At 39.9% G+C, this 23,976-nt stretch overlaps 1 protein-coding gene across 1 annotated transcript in view; it reads left to right on the top strand.

Annotated features, from left to right (window-relative positions):
* Positions 1–3,905: 3,905 nt before the first annotated feature.
* MINDY3 (MINDY lysine 48 deubiquitinase 3) overlaps positions 3,906–23,976 on the top strand; it is a 38,951-nt gene continuing 18,880 nt past the window's right edge. Inside the window, exons 1-8 of the mRNA XM_063127298.1 lie at positions 3,906–4,019; positions 9,895–9,974; positions 10,661–10,718; positions 13,102–13,275; positions 19,003–19,054; positions 20,196–20,310; positions 21,407–21,480; positions 21,843–21,922. Of these exons, the coding sequence (XP_062983368.1) occupies positions 3,923–4,019; positions 9,895–9,974; positions 10,661–10,718; positions 13,102–13,275; positions 19,003–19,054; positions 20,196–20,310; positions 21,407–21,480; positions 21,843–21,922 (730 nt within the window). The 5' untranslated portion in view covers positions 3,906–3,922. The remainder of the gene's footprint in view (positions 4,020–9,894; positions 9,975–10,660; positions 10,719–13,101; positions 13,276–19,002; positions 19,055–20,195; positions 20,311–21,406; positions 21,481–21,842; positions 21,923–23,976) is intronic.

The following is a 23,976-nucleotide window of genomic DNA, read 5'->3' as shown; positions in this document are numbered from 1 at the left end:
ATAAATTTCAAAGGATATTTGAATTTTGGTTCGCATATATTTTGAAAATACCTTTAAAATTTGATTGTAGTTAAAGAGCAGGCAGAGCAAGAAGAAGATGTGGAAATCAGAGGATGGTGTTTAAACAGTCCAGGTCTTTTCCCTGTATCATGTTTATTTATTTATTACATTTTTATACCGCCCAATAGCCAAAGCTCTCTGGGTGGTTCACAAAAATTAAAACCATTAGGAACATAATTACATGGCTTAGGTCTGAGAAGACTTGCATAAAATTGAACTGTACTTTAGCTTGGTGGGAAAATGACCAAATTGTTAAGAATTACATTTGTGTATGCACCTCTGGCCTACAGCACACTGCAGATGCAGTCCTTGGGGATGAACAGGTTGTACACCCCTGTTCTACATACTGGAAGGTTGGGTCCTCATTTGCAACACCCTATGGATGCGTTTCAGTTTTTAAAGAGCCAGTGCGATACTTTTTCTCATGCACACAGAAAATTAGGGGCTGAAATGGATCACCCAACTTTTTTTAAGACATTAAAAAACCCAGAAGCAAGGACCTACTGGATTGGGCTGTGATGCTGAGGATGTGTTAGTCCTTTCTTCCTATATCATTTTCCCAATTGATTACTCTCCTGCCAAAGCTGCTAGTAGCCATAGAGGATCATCAAATGAGTATTTTATAGCATGCTCGGTACTGGGCACTCACAGATTTTCATGGGTCCTTTTCAGGACCACGTCTGCCTTCCGTGTGCCTCATGCTCCTTCTGGACATTTTCCAGTTAAAAAAGAATGTCCCGAAAAATCACATTTTTCCTCCTGCAGTGAAATGTGCCACCATTTCCTGCTGTGCGCAGGAAATGGTCTTTGTTTACTTCCTCTTTCTTCAGTGAAGGAAGAGGAAGCTGCTCATCCCTATTGTGGTACAGTAGCACGAGGCAAAGTGACAAGAGGCAAATGCAGTTCCGCTCTCCCTGTCTGAAGGAGCCCATAGTGAAGGAGAGCATGAAAAAACAGTACAATATGAGCAGTTCTCATCTTCCCCTCTTCCGGTTAAGAGCAGGTTTGGGAGAATTAAATTGGTAACTTAAATTGTGGAGGTAAGGGTCATATCCCCTCCTCCCAGTGCCACTCCTCCAATCCAATATACCCTCCTCTTCCAGTCCCGTGATTGCTTTTAAAGATCACGAGACCCAAGGACGCTAGGATTGGATTCAAGGTTGTACTGGACAGTTGCAGAGAGTTTTGGCCTGACTGTGAATGAGCAAGTGTGCTGGTGCGTGCTGCTCAATTGCTTCCCCTTGGCTCCTCCTGCTAGCAAGAGCAGCTAAAACCAAGGAACCTCCGTCCAAGGTTTGTTTAGCCTTATGTCCAGCCAGATTCCAGCTGGACATCAGGAAAAACTTCCTGACTGTTAGAGCAGTACGACAATGGAATCAGTTACCTAGGGAGGTTGTGGGCTCTCCCACACTAGAGGCATTCAAGAGGCAGCTGGACAACCATCTGTCAGGAATGCTTTAGGGTGGATTCCTGCATTGAGCAGGGGGTTGGACTCGATGGCCTTGTAGGCCCCTTCCAACTCTGCTATTCTATGATTCTATTATCTCTAACTCCTAGCAAGCCAGAATCACAACCCAGGGTTATGATGGTGAGCATCAGGGCTTGTTCTTGGCTTATGATTCTGGCTTGACAAAAGAGCAACAAGCCAGAGATCCCTGTTTGGTCATAGTGCTAAACAAACCACAGATGGAGGTCCCCTGGATTCTTTAGCCATAGACAGGAAGCCAGAATTTTCAGCAATTTTGGCTTACTGTGATGTACAAACTGGCCTTGTGGGTGTACGTGTTGGAGTATATGGAAGTGAGCTGCTTTGCTCTGCTATCAGAAGGTTATGTTTCCATCTGTTGTAGTTAATAAAAAAGAAGTTGTTTATTATCTTACCTGAGTGCTGACTTGAGGACAGAATCTATGAAATCTTGAATAAAGGTACAATCCTATACATGCTTAGACAGAAAAAAGTTCTACTTCAAGCATTCCTCAGCTAGGATTTGTTTCTATGCAAACATCCATAGGATTGCGCCTTAAATATATTTGGCTAGAATTCACAGGCAAAGAGGAAATAGTATAAGGATTTTTGATAAAAGAGTGGATACACATCCAAATTAATGTGTAAGTTTTCCAGGTCCAAGATTTCGTACCCTAATAGCAGGTCAGATTCAAAACACATTTATACAACACCAAACTTCAATCTTTTAATTTAAGGAGAAGGTATGTGTGGCATGTGAAAGGCAAAAAACCCAAAAACATTCAGAGGGTTGGATCCATCCCTGCCCTCTTGACCAGATACATAAGAGGGCAGGGCTCCTGCAGCTTTAACTGTTGCATTGAAGAGGGAATTTCACCAGGTGCTGCGTGCATACAAATGACACCTGCTGATATTCCCCTTTCAATACAACTGTTAAAGATACAGGAGCCCTGTCCTCTTTTCCATATGGTCACCCTACATACTTAAGAGTAAACTCATTTAAAATTTGATGACCATATGTAGGGTGACCATATGAAAAGGAGGACAGGGCTCCTGTATCTTTAACAGTTGTATAGAAAAGGGAATTTCAGCAGGTGTCATTTGTATGCATGCAGCACCTGGTGAAATTCCCTCTTCATTGCAACAGTTAAAGCTGCAGGAGCTCTGCCCCTACCAGATGCAAAAGAGGACAGGGCTCCTGCAGCTTTAACTGTTGTGATGAACAGGGAATTTCACCAGGTGCTCCATGCATGTATTTTGGACTTGATATGTCCATTTTCCTCTATATTTTTGCTTCCTATTGTAATATTTAAAAAATTCAAAACAAAACGGAAGACAATCCGTGTGTCCATCTGCTCCTATTATATCTCTATGCCCTCACATAGAGAATTCTAATCGGAAGTGAGAGCCGTGCGGAACACTCATTTGTTTTTTTAAAAAAGACCCGCTTGTCCCGCCCTGCATCCTTCCTTTGAATGATTACACAGCCTATAGTAACCAGCCCCTTTTCCGCTTCCGCCGTCCGACATTGATTGGTTCGCCTACGTGCTTGTCAGGCGGTTTAGTCAAATCAGAGTCAGCCGAGCCCTATCGTCCATTGGCGTGTGTGAATTGTGTGTGTAGTTTCTCCCCGCCCCGACTTACTCTGACCGTGAGACTCGAAGGGCGGGGCAAAATAAACCCCAACAACCGTGCTAAAGCTCACCTCTGATTCGAGCAGGCACTTGCTTGTCAGTGGCTCCTCCAATGAGAACCGCACGTAGTGTCCTAGCCCTCCATTGAATCTTATTAGCGAGCCTGAGGGAAAGGAGTGAGTCAGTCAGTCAGTGGAGGCGGCGGCCGGAGTGGGAGAAGAACAGCGTGAAGGCGGGTCAGTATAACATCCATAAACAGGGAAATGAATAGAGGAGCCCTTCATATGGAGGGGTAGATACGTGGGGTTGTAATGATGGCTGAGTAGGGATGTTGTAGGGTGGAGGAAACGCCGACGGCCCGTCCTCACTTTTTACACATTGAAGCGGAGACGTCTTCTGAGGGGACCTTCGAAGGGGAGAGGGCGGCGCTCCGTGAGGGGAAAGTGGCGCCGCCGCCGCCTCTCTCGCTCTGCCTGAATGGGCGGCTGGGCCTGTTCCCCTCCCTCCGCCATCTCCTTTGCCCTCCCGCTGCCCCTTCGGGCGTCCCTATTGAGCATCCGCCGCTTCTTGTTCTCCTTCAGGCCCGGAGTGTGAGGAGCCGTCGCCGCCTGAGGTCGCCTCCTCACCGGCTCCAGCCCATGTTCAGGGGAAGGGGTCGGCAGACGCCCCTCAGCCGCCGTCGCTGCCGCCTTGTTTACGCCGCCGGGAGCCGCCTCCGGAGCCGCCCGGCCAGAGAGCCGCCCCCGCTGCCGTTGCCGCCAGCATGGCTGAATTAGGGCAGGAGGTCGTCCACTTGGTGTGGGGCAAGAAGCCCGGCTCGCAGGGCCTTGCAGATACCATCTTCTGCCGCTGGGCACAAGGTACCTCTCCCTGTCCTCCCCCTCCTATTGGTCACACCCCAGTCCTCACCTGCTCTTAGGTCTCCCTGCTTTCTCCCCCCCCCTTTTCCTCCATCTTTTTTTTTATTTCACTTTTACCCCACAGGTTTATTTATTGCTCTATTAATTAATAATACAATAAAAATCCCCAAGCGGTTCACATAAATATTAAAAAATCTCATTACAGTACAAAATTAAAATATCCTTAAAAGCAACCAAACAAATATGTTTTAAAGTAACACTGTTAAAAACTATGTAGAAACGACAACAGGAATACAAAAAGCAGTAAGACGGAGTTCCCGTTTGTAGTGTTTATACAAGCTCCAATTATACCAGAGAAGGCATAATCATAATAGATGTTAAAAGGCTTTCTCACCCCCTTCCTCCTGGCCTATGTATGAGTTGTGTGTTGGGGATACCTTTTACCCCATGTAGTTAGGAAATTCTGTTCAGGTCTGCAAGAATCAGTGGTGTATTACTACTGGGAAGGATGTACCTGCCATTGTTTCTTGTTTTCCTGTTTGTGGCCATGTCAAAATAGTCTACTGCTAGTAGTACTTTCCACTAGCAGTGTTTTATGATATGTAATACCACAAGTTTCATTACAGTTTCATTGTTCTTTGTAATAACTATCCTGCTTTGTTGCTGCCCTGAGATCCCCATGATATAGGGCAGGATGCAAATCTTTGAATAAACAAATAATAAACAAATGGCAGTACATATTCACATGTGTAAGTCAAGAGACCCGGGCTCGCTTATGATTCTAATCATTACTTGCGCTATTGAATTTTTACAGTGTCTTCTTCCATGTTATGTCATGTATTTGGTTTGATAGGGATGGGGAAATTGCCAGAACCTGGCTGGGAAATTAATGCTGGTACCCAGGAATCTGCTGGGGGGTGGGGGTGGCTTATAAGGCTGGTTTATAAGAGCTTCTTGGATTTAGGATCTGATAGTCTTTTTGGGAGCAATCCTATGGCCCCAAGATGGTGTCTAAGGGGCCATAGAACAAACACTTATCTAACAGAAATGACACACAGGCTCAGTTTGGACAACATATTAAGTCAACGGTGGTTTTAGAACTCCACCGTTGCACCACCATTGAAAAATGTATTGTCTGGAGGGAAAACTCAACGCAGTGGTGGAGATTGTTTGGGAAACACTCCATGCAGAATATCCACGCTGTGCAGAGGAGAGTTCCTGCATAACTGTTGTGTTGTGTGGCAGGCTCTGTGGAGTTTTCTGTTGAGTTGACTTTTCCCACTGGGTACAGAGTTCCCTGGCAAGAGCAGCGAAAGGAGCGACTGCTGCTCTAGGAGAGCCGCCGGGATTGTTCTTTTGCAGCAATGGCTGATGGGATACCATCGGGAGGACCAGGGGAGGAGAGAAGGCAGAGGAACTGTCAATCAAACATCATGATGGCTTTTACTCAACTCCATGGTAGCCTACAGTTACGGTGGAGTTAGAAGATGTTGTGTGGGAAGTACCCCCTAAAACTCAACTGTTAAGTGGCGTGTTCACATTGAGTTGACTAACAAGTTGTCCAAACTGAGCCACAGTTTGAAAAGTATATTGAAAACTGGGCTTCCAACAAATGGCAGTCTGTTCCCTTCTTGACAACTTCTGTTGTTTCTTACCTTTATTTATTTATTTTATTACATTTATATACTGCCCCACAGCCGAAGCTTCTCTGGGCGGTTCACAAAAGCTAAAAACAGTAAACATTAAAAGTATACATAATTTAAAAACCATCAGAGACCATCATCTTAGTTATTTTCCCTCAGTATTTTTCAGTTGCTGATTTTGGTTTTTCTTTTTCAGAAGTATTTATAGCTTTTCAGTGAATTAAAAAACCTGCTAAATGTTGTGAATGCTGCAGGATTGTAACTATTGATATTATGTCCCAATTCTATGTAAATTAATCTATTTATTTATTTATTTATTACATTTTTATACCGCCCAATAGCCAAAGCTCTCTGGGCGGTTCACAAAAATTACTATCTATGATAAGGTGATCAGTGATGTGGGCTTTCCATTCATTGTTACTATTGAACTTATGAAATGGGAACTTTTCTGCAGAAACAAGCGCTGGAAAATTTTCAGTTTTGGAAAAATTTCCACCCCACATCACTGGAGGTCACATATTTACACAGGAACTATGTTCAATAATTCCAAATGCAGCAGCAACATATTGTGCAGCAGCTCACATATCCCCAGCGGATGTCTTCACAAATCAAAATGTTGTGCCCAGATAACTTCCTGGCAGTCCTATAGGAATAATGAAATAATGTCATGGTTGCTGGGCTGGCACAGCTGCTTTCAGGGTGGACCTGTCTTCCATGTTTTGTACAACTGCTCCCCTGCATGCATTGTGTGACAGGTTCTTTTACAACTTATTACATTATTCCCTCTTGTATGTGCATTTACCCATTTTGGTACTGCTCTGTTTTCCTTTTATTGTCTATGTTACATAAGCCTGAATCTTGTGATCTTGTATCATATTACTTAGTGTGCATGTGCTCAATTAACATTCTGGAGCTGATATATGTTCTTGGCTGGCTGTGCCATCCTTGGTTTCTGTTCCGCCTTTGCATTATATCTTGTTTACCTGGTGCCCCCATTGCTCTTTTGAGGTTGGCTTGATCCTTGGTTTCTGTTCCGCCTTTGCATTATATCTTGTTTACCTGGTGCCCCCATTGCTCTTTTGAGGTTGGCTTGATTGGGGGACCTCTTCAGGTGTTGGTGACAAAATGGTATGTGAAGAAGCTGTTTGTCTGTAGCTGAATGGGGTTGTGTGGGTCAATTCCTTTGTCTTGTGGGCCTGGGGTTGTGTTGGTGTCCAAGAGGATGTGAGGGGTTGTCTTCAGAAGAACTCTGGTGTTTAGGTGTACATGGGGTGTATGGTAAGTCCGCTGGGAAGAGTGTGTGTGTTCTTTTTGACCCTGTTTGGCTACATTGACTATACCAGAGAGTTTGAGATACTAATACATGATTTTAGTATCAAGAATACAAGCTGAGGTCTTGGATGCTGATTAATAACATCCTATGTTTATCCTTCATAATGCCCAGAATCCAATTGCATTATCTGTGTAATTGCTGGAACGAAATGACAAAAGAAAAAAAATAATACTTATTCTCACGGACCTCTTATGGGGGTTATAATTTTAAACACACACACACACACAGTTTGATTTATGCAGGTAAAACAATATGAACCCTTACAAATCTGTTAAATTGTTTTCCCCTCCTAACATAACAGAAGAATCTTTGAAAGATCAATGTGATAGAAACTTGAGTTATGAAGAGATGCCAACTATGTTATTAGTTTGAAGTGGGAATGTTTGTGAAGGATAGGGGAAAGGCTTTCAGTTGGATATTGGCATTGTATCAAAATGTCCAATACATTCATGGAGATTGTGTAGTAGATATGGAATGGTAGATAATACCACTCTTCAAATACTTAAAAGGTTGTCACACAGAGGAGGGCCAGGATCTCTTCTCGATCCTCCCAGAGTGCGGGACACGGAATAATGGACTCAACTTAAAGGAAGCCAGATTCCAGCTTGACATCAGGAAAAACTTCCTGACTGTTAGAGCAGTGCGACAATGGAATCAGTTACCTAGGGAGATTGTGGGCTCTCCCACACTAGAGGCCTTCAAGAGGCAGCTGGACAAGCATCTGTCGGGGATGCTTTAGGGTGGATTCCTGCATTGAGCAGTGGGTTGGACTCGATGGCCTTGTAGGCCCCTTCCAACTCTGCTATTCTATGATTCTATGATTGTCTGGTAAAGATTCATGGTTTCACTAGTACTATTATTTCCCCACCCCCACCCATCCTTTTGTGTATATGATAACAAATATTTATTTATTTATTGCATTTCTATACCGCCCAATAGCCGGAGCTCTCTGGGCGGTTCACAAAAATATCTCATTCTTGGATGTATGTGAGCTTGACTGACTGAACATATAGTCATCAGCATCTTCTGTGTATGCCGACTGTGGGGAAAAGTACCAATGTGATAATGGAATCTGGTGCTGACCATGTCTGTAGAGTTAGCACATCATGTTTGCCAATGTGATCATGTGCCCAAGTTTTGTACATGTACATGAAAGGATAGTTTGAAGTGGTTCTTGATGTTAAGATTTTTAGTGAGACTGTTCTCTCTTGCTCTGATTTAGCTTTCTCTCCTCCTCCCCCCCCTTCTTTGCAGGAAGTCAATTGGGTTAGAGTAAAAGCTCTCAAGTTCTGCACTACATTTATATTAACATAGGCTTCAATTATTTGTCAAGTCAGAAAACTGCACTTTGTTTAATATTGTAGCTTTTTCTTCCCTGCCATATAACAATTTGAGAATTATTGTTGCTAAGCTCATTGCAAGCTTGCACCAGCTTCTTATTTTGACTTATAAACTTCAAGTTTCATTTCAATATATTCCTTCAGTAAAAAACAACATAGAAATATTCAGAACCATCCATTAGCCTTCCCTTTTTAATGTTAAATAGTTCTCTAGCCTGCAACCTTGAAATATGGGTTGTTTGTTGTTTCTTTGAAACATCCTTGCGAAAGTTGTTTGTATTTCATAAAATGCATCTCTTCACAAAATATTGAAATGGCAAATGACACTTGCATCTGCTTTGATCTTGGTTGGTTTCATGGTTCCATTTAGCTACTGGAAAAGCTAAGCAAAAGTGACATATTTGTACACTCTGTTCACTTCAATACCTCACTTGTGTCAAAACAATACACTGCTATGGATTGAAAATGACCTATAAAGTTCAAAGAGTTCAAGATTGAGTGAAACTGCAGAACACAGCTATTTGTATCTGGAGTGTATCATTGGGGACTTAGGATATCCATGTTCATAGGGGACTTAATTACTTGTTGAACTCTGTTGGACAGTCACTTGAGACTGTGACCATATTTTTCTCGTATATGGACTTTCCCATGTAGGAGTTGTTTGTTTTTGCAGTCACTCCCCCCCCCCCCCCCCCCACCCTGGTCCTTGTCCCTACGCCTTGTTATTAAAACCTGTAGTGTGGGCTATGGTGTCCGTTGACATGCTGGACTAGAAAAATGCACCTAGGTCCTTGTATAGCCCAACTCTCTTTTAAACATTTTTTTTTAAATAAAGGATTGCCACTGGTTGTAGCATTCATATTAGCATAAGACTTTGATTAACCCGAAATGGCGTCTTTCCAAACCAGATTCTTTGGGCTTGTGTGATTTCAGGAATGAGTGCAACTGCAGAAATGGTCAAAAGCCTGTCTAACAAGGGCACTTCAGAGGGGGAGGGAAGAAGGCTCAGAATAACTTGCATCCTGGCCTCTCAGGTATCCTCTCCTCCCACCAGAACAGCCTTCCAAAGTTGATTTTCTCCTCCAAAGTTCATTTTCCAATCTTGAAGAGGAAAGTATATTAAGTATGCTACTGCATGGCAGGACTGGCAAGCATCTAGACTGCTTGATCCCTTTATCAAATCGTGTGGCACAAGTGGTTGCAAAACTAAATCTCTCTTGTCTCCAACCACTTGTGATTGTGTTATATAAGGAGGGTAGGAAAAATAAGGATATGAACACTCAAGAGGTGTCTCTCTAGAGAAATACCTAATATTCCCAACATGGAATTTGGGGTTGGTGTAACTTCCTGAGAACATCAATACAATTAATTGACCCTGTGAAAAGAACTGAGTAGAGTTGCTAGGGATTATTAAGATGAGATGGAGAATATTGAATACAGCACTATGCAGTTTGACCCTGACAAGGATAAGTATCCTTTATCAAAGATTGGCTTGTGCTTATTAATTGACATTTTGCTTTGGGAAACAACTAACTCATCATTTTGGTTCCTCCTATTAGGGTTTGTGTTCAGTGAATCAGAATCTACTGCATTAGAACAATTTGAAGGAGGCCCTTGTGCTGTGATTGCACCCATTCAGGTAATACTACAGAGACTTGTGGAAACTATATCAATCTGAAACATATTTTTCACCTACTGTTCTTTGGCTTACTTGATAAATTAAAGCACACACATAGGCAAGCGTATGTTAGATAGGTTTACATGAGGTGACTATGCACTGTACATAGTACCCTGTTATAAGTAGTGATGGGTCTGAAACTGTCAACACTGGTATTTTGGACTATCATAGTCCAACATCATACATAGTCTACAACATTGATTTAATGCAGTATGTCTAAAAATATCACAAATGCTTAGATTAGATCAGTTTTAAATGCAAGTCCAAGAACTAATCTCTCAGTTCCACATGTTTCTGCAGCATTTGACTCATAAAACTGCCTTGATCCTCTCAGGTAGGGGCAGATTTGCAGTCCAATACTTGGCCATCAAATGCTTCAGACATTGTTAAGTTAGGAGTAATATATACATGCTTGAGAAAATAGACTGTGGTTTGTCCTGTTATACTTCGATATTTATAAGCTATCTTTCATTTGTAAAATGACAGAGGGTTAAAAATCATATCTTTGTATACGGAGAAAGTTCTTGAGTAATTGGAAATATATTATTTTTTAAAAAAGTTAAATCTATATTGAAAATGGAAACAGTTTGCGCCACTGAAGAACCAATCACACATTTCTGATATGTCAATATTATCTTTAATATAAGGCATTCCTTCTGAAGAAGCTTTTTACTTGTGAGAAATCTACTTGGAGACAATGTCAAGGTAACTACAAACCTACTTCCCCAGGAGGGTTTTAATTCAGTACTTGCCAGCAATTTATGCTGGGCTAAGCTAAACTATAGTTCACTATTATTCATGAGCAATTCTCAGTAATGCTCTTCTGCAGTAATTTGAAAATGCATTTGTACACTAATTGCAACATTTGCTGATGATTTCAGAGTAGAAGGTATAGAAATCAGCATTACAAGCTTTACGTGGTGCAGTAAGAAAGCCCAAATCCTGCAAATGCAATCATCGTGCAAATTAGGCAGTCATCAGAAATGTAGCCATGTATGTCTTACTGTGACTGGATGGTTTGTTTTACTGTTTTTACAGAACTTGATTTTTCTTTATCTTGAGGCTATGGAAAGTGGGCTGATCACTGTATTCATTAGCAATAAGAGGATATAACATGGAACTCTGGTGAATTTAAGTTTTGCCCACCACCCTTGAATTTCTAAGACTTAGCAGAAAGTCTTATCTGTGCACATAGGTTTAATTTTCTAGAGAATCCTCAGGGACCTGCCAAAGTTGTCACATAGTAAGCACAAGCAATAAAACCCTGTTCTAAGGCTGAATTATGTGACATAACATAAATTGTAAACAAGTCTACAATATACATTGTGCATATTTAATGCTAATAACATTTAAGACAAATTTAATTTGTCAAGCAACTTACTCTGTATTATCCTACTGAAATCAATAGGCGTGCCTCAGAGTTGTAGCCAAAAATGTCTTGGTAATCGCTTCCATGTGTCTATTAATTCCTCTCCACGTTGTTCCTCTGTTCTATTTTTTCCCCTCAAACGATTATTCCTCTCTTCCCTTTCCTGGTGTCAGAAATTAGAGTGTGTGTATGAAGAGAGTGGCCTGGTTTGTACATAATGCTAAGCCATGGTTTAGAAGCAGTACACAGTTTGGGGGTACTCCTGGATCTGTCATTAGGGACTCAGTTTGCCTTCATGCACTGAGTGCCTTCTACCAGCTTCGCCTGGCAGCTGATTTGTGCCCCTAACATCAGCAGTCTATGCTCTGGTAACTTCTAGGATAGATTACTGCAATGCGTTGTAGGCTGCCTTTGAAGATGATTCAGAAACTGCAAAATTCTGTGGCCACTGGGAACTATGTAATGTGAACGTGTAAGTCCAGTTCTGCCTCTTCTGCACTGGTGCCCAGTTTGTTCCCTGGCCAAATTCAAAGTGCTGGTTATGGCTTGGGTCCCTAGTACCTCAAGGACCAGCTCTCCCTGCATGATCCCTGAGATCAGCATCATAGAGAAGCTTGTGGGAGAGTCAGTTTGGAAACAGGCCTCTTCTGCGTTAGCTCCATGTTTATGAAATGCTACCCCCAAAGAAGCTCATCTGGAACTGACACTGTCATCTTTTTTGGTACCAGGCAAAGATGTAGTTATTTTTCACATTAGTTATGACCCAGTTGCTGTGGGCTACTTTTGTGATGTTAATTCTAGACTATGTACAGGGGAAGACTTAGTGTATATGCGAATTATCACTTTTCATATCATTTTAGATTTTTTTTATGGTGGGTTATGGTTATGGTGGGTTATGGCAGATTATGGTTTATATTGATTTTGGGGTGCATGTTTTCATGTTACATTAATCATGCATTTTCTGTGTGTGTGTAAAAGTTGCTTTGAGACTGCTTTTTGCAATGGGAAGCAACGTTTAAATTTAATTAATTGTACTAATGGTTATTATGTGGATGAGCCTGCTCAAGTGTTCCCAACTTCCCACTCCTTCTCTGGCATAGCACTAATCACATTTAAACTAATCACAGTATATTATTTCATCCAGACCGGACCATACTACTTAGTTTGTTGAAAGAAGTCAAGATGATAACCCACCCATGCTTTGAACTTTGTTTGTTTCAATACACCTTAGTTTAAAATAGCCACAGTTTAAACATTATAAACTGTAGTTACTTTAACCCAAAAGGCAGGTGCTTCCAACTCCTATGTCTGCACTGGAGGTGGGAGGAGGTGCAAGAGCTCAAAGTTGCCCAGATTCCCTTTAGCTCTAAACCATAGATAAGACCAGTATCTAAACTGGGCTAGTGAGAATCAGTAAAAGAAAGTGAGCCAAGATGAGGAAATCTCCTTGGGCCTGACTGCCTTCTTGCATCCCTCTTTCCTGTGGCTCAATACTTGAACCATTTAAAGAATATGCACTGGCAACTGAAGTGATCGGTAGTTCCCAAGATATGGATTTGACCTGGAAACTGTTGATTGCCAATCTTCCTAAGCTGCCTTAAACTTATCTGGATTTATTAAGCAAAACCCTGTATTACATGGAATAATGAATCTTGTTAGATGTATTGCATACAGGTGCCCTGTAAAAAATTCTATTTGTTCTGGCTTTGAATATTTCAGAGGAAGAACAGAAGAATCTTCTTTGTCATACATTAAGTGATATTTTGGAACTGGCTTGCTCTGATCATTCAGAATCATACTGTTTGGCAACATGGCAAAGAGGAAAGACTACAGAAGAAACTGCTAGTATTTCTGAGACCCCAGCTGAGTCCAGCCACCAAGAGGAGCAGCCCTGTAAGATATGTCTTGTATAACACGATTCCAAGCAGTGCTTTGCATTTTATAGCATTATTTATTCTGTAATTGTTTTAATTTAATGTAGATAATCTTGTCTTCTGTTCCACTTCTCCTGTCCTAATACTTCTAGGATTTATGTTTGGAAAAGTAAACTCCATTACAGACCCTTTTAAGACCCACACACCTTAGCACTTTTAGGCCTAGTGTTGCATCCCAGTTTATAGTATCAGGCAGCCACAGCTATTATAGATTAGGGATGCACTGTCTGGATTGAAACATTTTGATTGAGCAATGAGTTGGGCAGCTTTATTTAAAATATATATATATATATATATACATATATAGTTTTATAAGAACTTACACAAGCTGTAGATGTCAGATATGGTCTTGGAAGAGGCATCTAACTGCCTGCTTCTCCCCGCTCACTCTCACACATAGTGAACTGCCTCTTCTAAGATGGTGCTCGCTATAATTGATATTTGTGCATAACATAAAATTTCATAAGTATTATTTTGCAAATGTATGTCAATTTTTAATATTGATTAAAACTCATAGGTGAGGCTCCTGAGTTTGCTCTTGCTGCTGGAATTAGTAGGACACTCACCAGCAGAATAGGAGAAGTGACTTTCATCATTTCCCCCCCTCAACTCCACAAAAATCTGCTCCAGAAGGTTATTAAACACTCCTTAATATGCCGAGGTGGGGGCGTTCAGGGGGTGGGGAGACCATGAAAAGAAGAGCCCTTTTGTTTCCTGAAACTTAGTTAGGATCCAAGCTTTAAAACTGACTGAGAATCATTTAATTAACTGCCAGCCCTACTAAGAATGTATGTAATTGAAGAGGACCAGAGGTGGGAAATTTGCAGACAACTTGCAGCCCTCCCAAGTTAATTTTATACAGTTGGTTTTGTGTTGTCATTGGTTTCCATGAGTTCCGTTTCCTTAACATTTGTTTTGTCTCCACCTTCAGCCCAGTTATGTGGAACGGCAGGGAGTAGGGAAGAGTTTGATCCAAGGAAGGAGAGTTTACTGATCCTTGAATGTAGTTAGTGTTAATCTGATATTCTTGTCAAAAGTTCCCCTCCAAATAAGCAAATACAAATTTATTCCTTTGTGGATATACCAATAAAATGAGAAATTAAAACTTGCCCTTCCCATAAGGTCACTTATACTTTATTAACATGTTAGTGCAGATCAAAATATTAATCTTGAATTGCATCTACATGTGGTAACTGAATACTGAGAAACCACTATTTCCATGACATTTTTGAAAAGTACCATTTTGCTTAACTTGATAAAAGCGATATATTAGCTATTGTCTTCATACTACTGGTATCTTCTTGTGCATATGTGCTTGAACATGGCACCTCCTGATTAGTAGTTTTTTCTTCTACCTTAATTTCTCTGCAACAGAATGACCACATATTTAATAAATGTAACGTGAATATTAAGTATCCACCATCAGGTTCTAAGTACATCTGAAGATCCTGAGTTTTTAAATTTATTGACAAAACCACTTCGATTAGATAAAGTGCTGGAATATTCTTACCTTGAAGAGTGCCCATTGTGGAATATTTTTTCTTCCCAGAATTAATATACCAGTCCTAAATGGATTGCATGAAATTAATGTCTATTAATTTTAGTACAACGTAGTTCCATGTAAGGTATTAGGGTGGAGCTCTTTTAGGGTAGGTATTAGTTGTAATGAAGAATGCTAATTCTTTCACTAAGGGTTTCATCTCTTTTTACATACTTAGAGCACAATCCTAATGATTGCGCCGTCAGTGATCAGAAGCCCCTGAACTCTGAGGCGTCCAATCATCCGATGCAGGGTGGAAGGAGTGGTGGAGGAGATCTTTGCCATCCCATCTTCCTGCCCTGCAGATTTTGCTAGCCAGGCTTTTTAGCTTGTCTAACAAGGATAGGGAGGGAAGAAGGCTCAGGATAACTTGTATCCTGGGCTCTCAAGTCTTCTGTCCTCCCACTGGAACAACCCCTCTTTTCACCTTCAAGGTTGATTTTCTGATCTTGAAGGCCAGCCAGCACAATTCTTTCCACACCAGCTGCAGGCGAGAGGGGTCGGACCTCCAACTCCGCTATTCGAGGTTGAAGCATGTCTCTGGTATTGGAACAGTCCTGTGATCCTTTCGACACTCGTCCAAGGACCACAGGATTGCTCTCTAAAGCACCTTTTGCTTGCCTTAAATCTTTACCATTGAGCTACTTTGTGAAATATTTGATCTTTGGAAATTGCTCTTGATTACTAAACAGGACCATTATTTTCACATAGGAGCCCACAGACTATGGCAATTAGAAAAATCATTTTGTAATGAAAATATAAGTATGTGGCCATTCCATTGCAACTCAGGTCTTATTTTTAAAAAACCTAGCAGAACATTTTTGAATTCTAAATTATTTGCACTCATGCCTCTAATAACCTAATGGATGGAATGGACTGTAGTCCACTGTAGTTCACAAAAGCTTATGCCTTCATATATTGGTTCCTTTTTAAGGTCTTTTAACTCACTTTTTTGCATTAATATTATAATTGGTACCTCAGGTAATGTGTGTAGCCCTGTCCTATCAGCATATACTCAGAAGTAAGGCTCACTGAGTTCAATAGAACTTACTCCCCAGTATGTGTTCAGAGGATAGCAGCTTTAAATGCATATCTTAAGCATCTAAAACACATTTTTGCTGTGTTACAATACTATTTTTAATGTATTATTCAGGATCCAAATAACAGCAAATATTTAATAACCAGCATTTATTCAAAGGTCTGACAAAATTGAGCAATTGGGGAAACATAATATGTTTTATTGCATTATGAGTATAGCTATGCAGGCTTCCCTTCTTCAGATGTCCATGCTCAATGTATGAAATTGAGGCAGGATAAGCAATGTAGTCCCACTTCCCCTTTCAATCATGGAGCCCTCTTCACATATAAAGTGTGAAGGGGGCTTCGGTATTTTCAAAATGGCTGCCATTTTGCATTCACTGGCCAGATTAACCTTGCCCTTCTTTCTCACACCACTGTGTGTCTCTTGACGTGCAATTAAAATCTGTAAACAAAACCTAGTTGCACAGAATGACTCCAAAAGAAGCAGTGTAGAAGTTGTCCTTCAGTTCATAAAGTGGGATGTAATATTGAAACTCATCCCTAGGCAGTATACTTTCTTGTAATTCATAAGGCCAGGAAGCATCTTTACAATCTAGAGCTACATATAGGGAAATCTCTTACCTTTCTGCTTTTTTAAACTAGCACCAGATCATCTGCTTTCATTTTGCCAGTCAGACTATGTTTTTAATATTTGACTTAATCAAACATTTCTGTTTCCTTTCTTGAACGCTTACTAATTTGGAAGCCCCTACAGTTTACTGTTTTCTTTGTAGGTAGGAAGGCATCTATTTTTAGGAATAGGTGTAATGTACTTTAAGTAAGATAGGGACTTAAATTGGGTCCTTATATTAAGTACTACATGCAGTATTCCACACTGGGACTTCTCAGCTCCCCTTTCTGATGACAGACCCCTACATCCCCCCAATGTACACCAAAGGTTTGGTACTCTTCAAAATATGCATAATGTGGTGCATTTGCCAGAAAGAAATTCATGTGACTTAAGTTGGTTTAAAGAGAGGTGTCAGTGTCTGATAAATCTTGATAAGTGATAATATTTTATATAAAATATTTGTATGACTTGTGGTTCCCACCACCACCACCACACACACACACACGGATAGAAGTGGCAAAAGGTATTAGCTGGAAAGCCAATGACTATTTTCTTAATTCTTCTTCACACGTCTGATGGAACAAAAATGCAATTGTGATTCTTATTCTAATAGTACGTATTCTATAAAATATATTGGAGTTCTATGTTGGTGGCTGCAAAAGCAAACGTTAAGACTTTGGTAAATCATGATTTTTTTATAGATCAGACTTTGTAGTAAAGATTGCACACTTTCCTTTTTGTACTTTGTTAAATAATGAACTTGGCTACTGTCACTTACTGTAAACTCTCCTGTTTTCACAGAAGACTCTTATTTCAATAGTGTTTGTGTTCCTCTCTATAGTACATATCTTAACATATTGTTTTTGCCATTCCACTCAGTTCAGCAGTGTCAGAGAAATTGGCAACAATAACTGGTCCACAGATTGCCAATGCAAAGTCTACTTGTTTCATCTGCTTTATGTTGTGCACACCTATGACTTGTTTGCCATCCATTAAATGTAATAGTGCAAGTTCACAGGTTCAGGGATTTCTTTATATCATTGTTCCCTCAGGCTGTTAGTTTATTGGCTCACAATTTTAAAATGTTATTAGTTGCAATGGGCACATGTCTTTTAGAATACTTTTCATTAAGGCCTACAGTTTATGCATAGTCACTGTTCCAAGTATCCATTATAGCTTTACATAAAATTTCACCTCTCAAAATTTCAGTTTTTTAAAGTGTATCTTTAATTACTACCATTCAAAGAATTCTTTTTTCACCAAAGAGTAATCTCGTTAGGCTAATTAAGGCACTCTTGTCATGGAATCTGAATCACAGAAGCTGCACTTGTTTTGTTCCCTATATTATCAATGTTGGAATTCTGCTTACTAAATTAGAATTGCACTGTTTTGTTAGCGTGTTGAGGGTTTTTTTGCTAGGGTTTTTTTTTTTTTACATCGTTAGTTGCAAGACATTTAACAACTTTAAGTTGCTTATTCTAGTGACTGATCAGGCATCACCAAGGTGTGGGAAAAGCTCACTTCAATTTTTTCTTTCAAAGGATGCGGGAAATGTGATATAAAATCCGAACCTGGGAAGGCACTAAATGCTGTATTTTTTCTACTGTCAGGTCACGTAACACACATTGAGTGGAATAGTTTTTTAAAAGCGACAAAGCATTTGCTTAAAATGTATATGCTTCTTGCTCATTGTTTTGCAGCAAAATGTGTTGAGAGAAATGGATTGAAAATACAGCTTTCTTACACTAGTTGTGCTGTGAAATCCAGATAACCATACTCACTTGTCCCTTTAGAAAATCTGACTAGCAGAATTGCGTGTTCTGTATGCTTGCACTTGGTGACCTCCCTGCAGTGGTTGTCATAATTCACGCAAAACAGACCCTGGACGTTTTCAAGGCTATTGGTCTTCAATCGTTTGCTAGACTTTGCAATGATGGTCTGGTTTGCATGTCCCACTAAATCTTTTTTTTTTTAAGTGTGGGTTATTGTGGACAAGGTGGTATGCTGCCTCATTCACAATAACTCACAATTAAAAAAATAAAATCGGCTAAATAAACCACAGACCTTCCAGCTGTGGTTTGCTTAGCATTATGTGTGAACCAGGAACTCTGGCTTGTCTCTCTCCAAACAAGCCAAAGTCATAATCCACAGGGGGAGAGACAAGCAAGACTTAATAATTTGCATGTAGCTCTAAATAAACCACAGATAGAAGCACCAGCAGGCTTCCTCATTCATGATAATCCACAATTTTAACACTTGTGGGTTAATGTGATGTGCAAACCAGGCCATTGAGTCGAATTGCTTGTGCATTCAATTACTTGTATGGTGGAGACCTAGATGGCTTGTTCCATGTAACTGTGCAAGTAGAAGCTGGTCCAAAAGATGGTGGGGGTTGGAGTTAAATTATGAAAGGCTTGAAAGTATTCTAGCTTGCTGTGTGTTTCTTGTGTCACTTTTTGCCATGTGTAGTGCTGAAAAGTGTCTCTTGTGTATAGCTGCCTTGGCTGTCGAAGAGCTTGGCTTTGAGCGATTTCATGCATTAATTCAGTAAGTAACATGTTGGAACACTTAAAATACACTATCTTGTAGTCCCAATAAGCAAAATTTCTTTAAGGTATAAGCCTAATACTGTTCATCTTCACGTGGCTGAACATTAAGGTTAAAACCTACTTATAAATAGGCTCAAGCAGGCTATTGCTTTAAAGATTAAAAACAAATATGACAACAATCCAAATCTGTACTTTTAACTTGATTTTGTGGAGGTCTTAATGCAAGAGGGTTGTTTGGGGTTTTTAGTTTCAGCATCAGCTTAGAGGATTCATAGTGAGCATTTTAAGGTGGTCCTGAATATAGAAATGTTCTTTGAGCCACAGATATTTATAACTGAGCAGCAAGTATCTCTTTGGAAAGATGTCTACATTTGGATCACTCTTTTCAGATGCTAAAATGCTAATTTGGAATCGATGGGCTGTCCAGACAAACATCTAGGAAACAGTTATGTACATATTGAGGCTAGGGTTTACTTTAGTGTCCGCCCTACTAACCAGCCTGTGCTGTGAGAGGCTTCTGAGTGAAGACTCTCAGTACCATTCAGATATTGGAAGCAGTGGGGAAGAGGCACCTGAAGTTACACTGCAAATTAAATGTGTGAGGTAGTGATGAAAGAGGACATTGTGTAAGCAAAGTTGTAGGTGTGGAGCCTTCTGTGATTACAGTTTTGAATCTGAGCCAATATGGTTGGTAATCCTTATCTAACACTATTAGGTTTATGGCATTTTAAAAACATTGTTTACCAGAGGAAATGCTGTTAACTGCCTATTATGTCTTTATTAGTATTTAGAGTAGTTATTGAAATGAAGTGGCTGTCTAAAAGAGCTACCAATTTTGCTTGCAAGTTCTCTTCAGGTGAGAAATTTCAACCAGGCTTCTATAATTCTGAGGCATGCTGTCATATTGACACGATTAGTACTGTTTACATGCTGTAACCATTGTTTTCTCCGGTAGACAAGTGCTGCTAATTGTATTGCAAATGTAGTAATAATCACAAATACTGAGTGCCCTCAGCATGCAGTAACACCTTATATTATTCTGCATTTTGTTCTTAGCCAGTTATCAAATGCAAACTCATTCTGCAATTACTGTCAGAGCCCAGTACAATGTCTAATTGGCTTTTCTTTTTAATCTTCAGCAAGCAATCATTCACAAGCTTTCCTGATTTTAAAGATGCAGTTTGGAATCAGTATTCAGTCTGGACAAACAAATTTGGCGTGTTGCTTTTTTTGTATTCTGTGATACTCACCAAGGTGTGTGTTTCTTAAGTTTCTTCACTTAAACCAATTATTAATGAGAGTCTGGAAAATGAGTGATTGTACAAATGGAATCTGGAAAATGACTTGGTTCATTTGTAGTACTTGGGCTTCTAAGGCAAGTATTTATTTATTATACTTTTAAATCGCCCACTAGCTGAAGTTCTCAGGGCAGGGTAGGAACAAGGAAGCTGCCATGCCGTATACTGAGTCAGACCGTTGGTCCATCTACTCCAGTGTTGTTGACACTGACTGGCAGTGGCTCTGCAGGGTTTCAGGCAGGATTCTTTCCTAGCCCTACCTGGAGATGCTAAGGATGGAACCTGGGATCTTCTACATTCAAAGCATGTGGTTTATTATTATGCTGTGTTTTTTGGTCTTTGTTCAATTTGGTCACCACCCCCATGAAAATGACTATTATCTTGGAAAATAAAAACTTCCTTGTTAAAGGCTTTAAAAATGTTTTGTGCTTTACCAAACTGCCTGTATGGATAGTACTATTCAGCATGTTAAAAAGATATAAATTGTTTCACCAGAGCTTACTCAATCCTTAGAGAATGGAGGAAAATAACAGTCCATCCTTAGAGAGGTTTCCCTAATGGCTGTGTCAAACAGCTTGAGGCTATGGGGAGATTCCAGTGTGGGATGGAACGGAGGGGGGGGAAAGGCCTTGTTTGCTACTAGCATGTGTATGGAATGTGTATGTGGTTGCATGTTTGTGGTGGAAGCATGGGACAGGTATAAGTCCAGCTGCTCTCCATCACCATGACTTACTACATTCCCCACATTTTGGCTTAGTCTTTATGTTTGGCGTCAGTAGTATATGCTAAGACCTTTAACAATGATAAGTGATTGTCTGCTTTGCACTATGGGAAAAGTGATATTGGACAGACTTGTTTTGACAATAAAATTATTTTGTTGGAAGAAATTAGTAAAAATGGAGGGCAAGTCAATTGTCAATTGATATGTTTGTGGCAGGAATGTAAGTATTCATGTCAAAGAAATGGCCTGACTTCTGGGGGGAAATAGTTCTTTAAAGGAATGTGTTCTCAATTTGCCAGTCAAACTTATGAGAAAGTATTCCTGTTTTTAGGGTATTGAAAATATTAAAAATGAAATTGAAGATTCAACTGAGCCATTGATAGATCCTGTATATGGTCATGGAAGGTAAGTTCTGGTTATCTGTATACCTTGAAGTTTGAAGCTCTAATTAATGGTACTTTAGAAATACAGATTTTGCAGCAAATAGCTATAAAGAAATTAACAGCAAATACATGGAGAATATTTCATATTTTTAATCACTTCATCTGGAGCCTGCTTGCAGTTGCTACACCTATTGAATTTTATTGGACGCATCCTTTTAGGTCAAATCAACTGAAATGTGTGCCTATGCCATCTGAAAAATGTCTGTGTGCAGTTTACTATATCTTAACATACTTTTCAAGAAACTAATTGTGATTTTGCTATTTAGGAAAAAATGAAAACGTAATTTATTTGCATATCTAAAATCTTGTTCTCTTCATATTAAGCCAAAGCTTAATTAATCTCCTGTTGACGGGGCATGCAGTATCTAACGTCTGGGATGGAGACAGGGAATGCTCAGGAATGAGTAAGTTTGTAATTGATTTGTCTTGCTATTATGTGGCATGAAGAGTTTGTATACAAAATATTTTGTTTCTCTTCGTTTTGAGCTTAAATTTTTAAGTTAAAGCTTATAGCTTTATAGGAATGATTGTTCTTCTTACTTCGCTTTATTATTATAACCAGTATAGTGTGTTTGTGTACCAGTACAATTTATTTCAAGTAAAGGCACTTCTCCATGTTCCTTCTTTGTGGTGTTGCCCAAAATTTGGAATGCCCTCCCAAGCGAGGTATGCCTATTGCTGATACTATTCTTTTCAGCGACATGTTAAAAAATCTTCATTTGTTTGAATAGTATTTAGTTTGAATAGTATCACAGTTTTAATTTATTTTTGCTCAGTGGTTTTATGTTTAATTGTATTGGAGACTTCAATTTTTTCTAAATACCACCTTGAAATCCATTCCTTGAATGAGTTTATAAATTCTTTAAATAAATAAAACTTTAGTTCTTTGATTTACCACAAGATGGCAGTAGGCCCTAAAAAATAAGAATACTTGAGGAATTTCGAATAAGGGGATGGGGATTATCTCCAAAGCTATCTAGTAATGACAAAAGACCTTTCACAAGTTTGCATGGTAGTTGCTGTAGAATAAGCATGTAAAATGTGTTTACTTCCCGTTGTTAAATATTTTGAAATAGTAAGGCTGGCAATGGTTTAATGCAACCAAACTGTTGTGATATTGCACACATGAAAAAATCTAGCAGAATCTGTTCTTGGATCAAGGTTTGTGTCCTTAAGTACATGCAAACTGCTCACTAATCTAATCCCCATGTCCTCCCAACATGTGTTTGTGTCTCACATTACCATATATAGTAATTTGGTTACAAGTGAATCACTAGATTGTGATTAGGAACTTGAAACTATAACAACATTGCTTGCTTTTGTCTTGGGAATGAACCATAGGTAACAACACAGTTGGCAGAATTTGTATAGAATGGATGACAATATTGACTTCTCTGAAGGTGTCTCCATCAGATACAGTCCGGACACAGCACAATAATGTTTTCTAGGGGAAAGTGGCAGAGAAAGAAATTGCTTGTTATATACACATAAATGTAATGAAGCTCCGTTGGCCTTTTCTTAAAAATGAAAAACAGCGGGGGGAGGGACTTTGAGGAGGGCTTTCCCTGACAACCTCTTTTCCTGCTCTAGATTGGCCACTTCCCAAAATTACTCTCCTACAGTGTTCCAGGCACATGTTCCCTGCTTTCCATTAGTTTTAAGATAATGACTACTGGGTGTTCATTATACACTTCCGTGTGTAACATGTAGTTTGTCCCTAAAGCACAAACTGAAACAAGGCAATGGGCCAGTTCAGACAACATGATAACTCTTCTTTTTAGCTGCAGTTAATGAAGTCAGAGCTCCAAAAACGTGTTTCTTCCAGCATCAATCCTCCTTCCTCCCCTTTAAGCCATTTGACAGCTCTGGGATTAACCGTAGTTAAGGCTAACCACAGGAGTTTTAAGGATCTGCAGCCGTAGTTGGGAGTCAGAGCTTGCTTTAAGGGGATAACCTGGCATCATCTGCCATTAATGGTTGTGCAGTCAAACTGTTTAACAGTCTTTAAAGAGGAAAGGGAGAATTTTAGGAATGTAAGAAGCTGCCTTATACAGAGCTGTGGTCCATTTACCTCAGTGTTTTCTACGCTACCTGTCTGGGGTTTCAGACAGGAATCTTTTCTAGCCCTGCCTGGAAATGCCAGGGATTGAACATTGGACCTTCTGCATGCAAAGCATGTGCTCTATCACCTTCAAAATTTAAAGGCACCTGCTGTGAGTAGAAACTGAACTATTCCCACAAGCTTCCAAGTACCATTAACTACAGAGTTAAAATTTTGGCTCTGTCATAGAATCTCTTACTGGTGATTACTTAATGACATATATTTTCGGTCCTCTGCTAGACTTTCAAAGTTTAATCCTTGGTATGATGCTTTTGCTTTAGACTGTTCCCAGACAAGGTTTTTATTGTGCAGTCACCCTACCACATTCACAGAATGTTACAAGTAGGCCAGATAACA

The sequence above is a fragment of the Elgaria multicarinata genome, chromosome 1, assembly GCF_023053635.1.
Source record: "Elgaria multicarinata webbii isolate HBS135686 ecotype San Diego chromosome 1, rElgMul1.1.pri, whole genome shotgun sequence".
Classification (NCBI taxonomy): Eukaryota; Metazoa; Chordata; class Lepidosauria; order Squamata; family Anguidae; genus Elgaria; species Elgaria multicarinata.
Note: the sequence above shows the minus strand (reverse complement) of the source record. Positions and strands in the feature narration are given on the sequence as shown.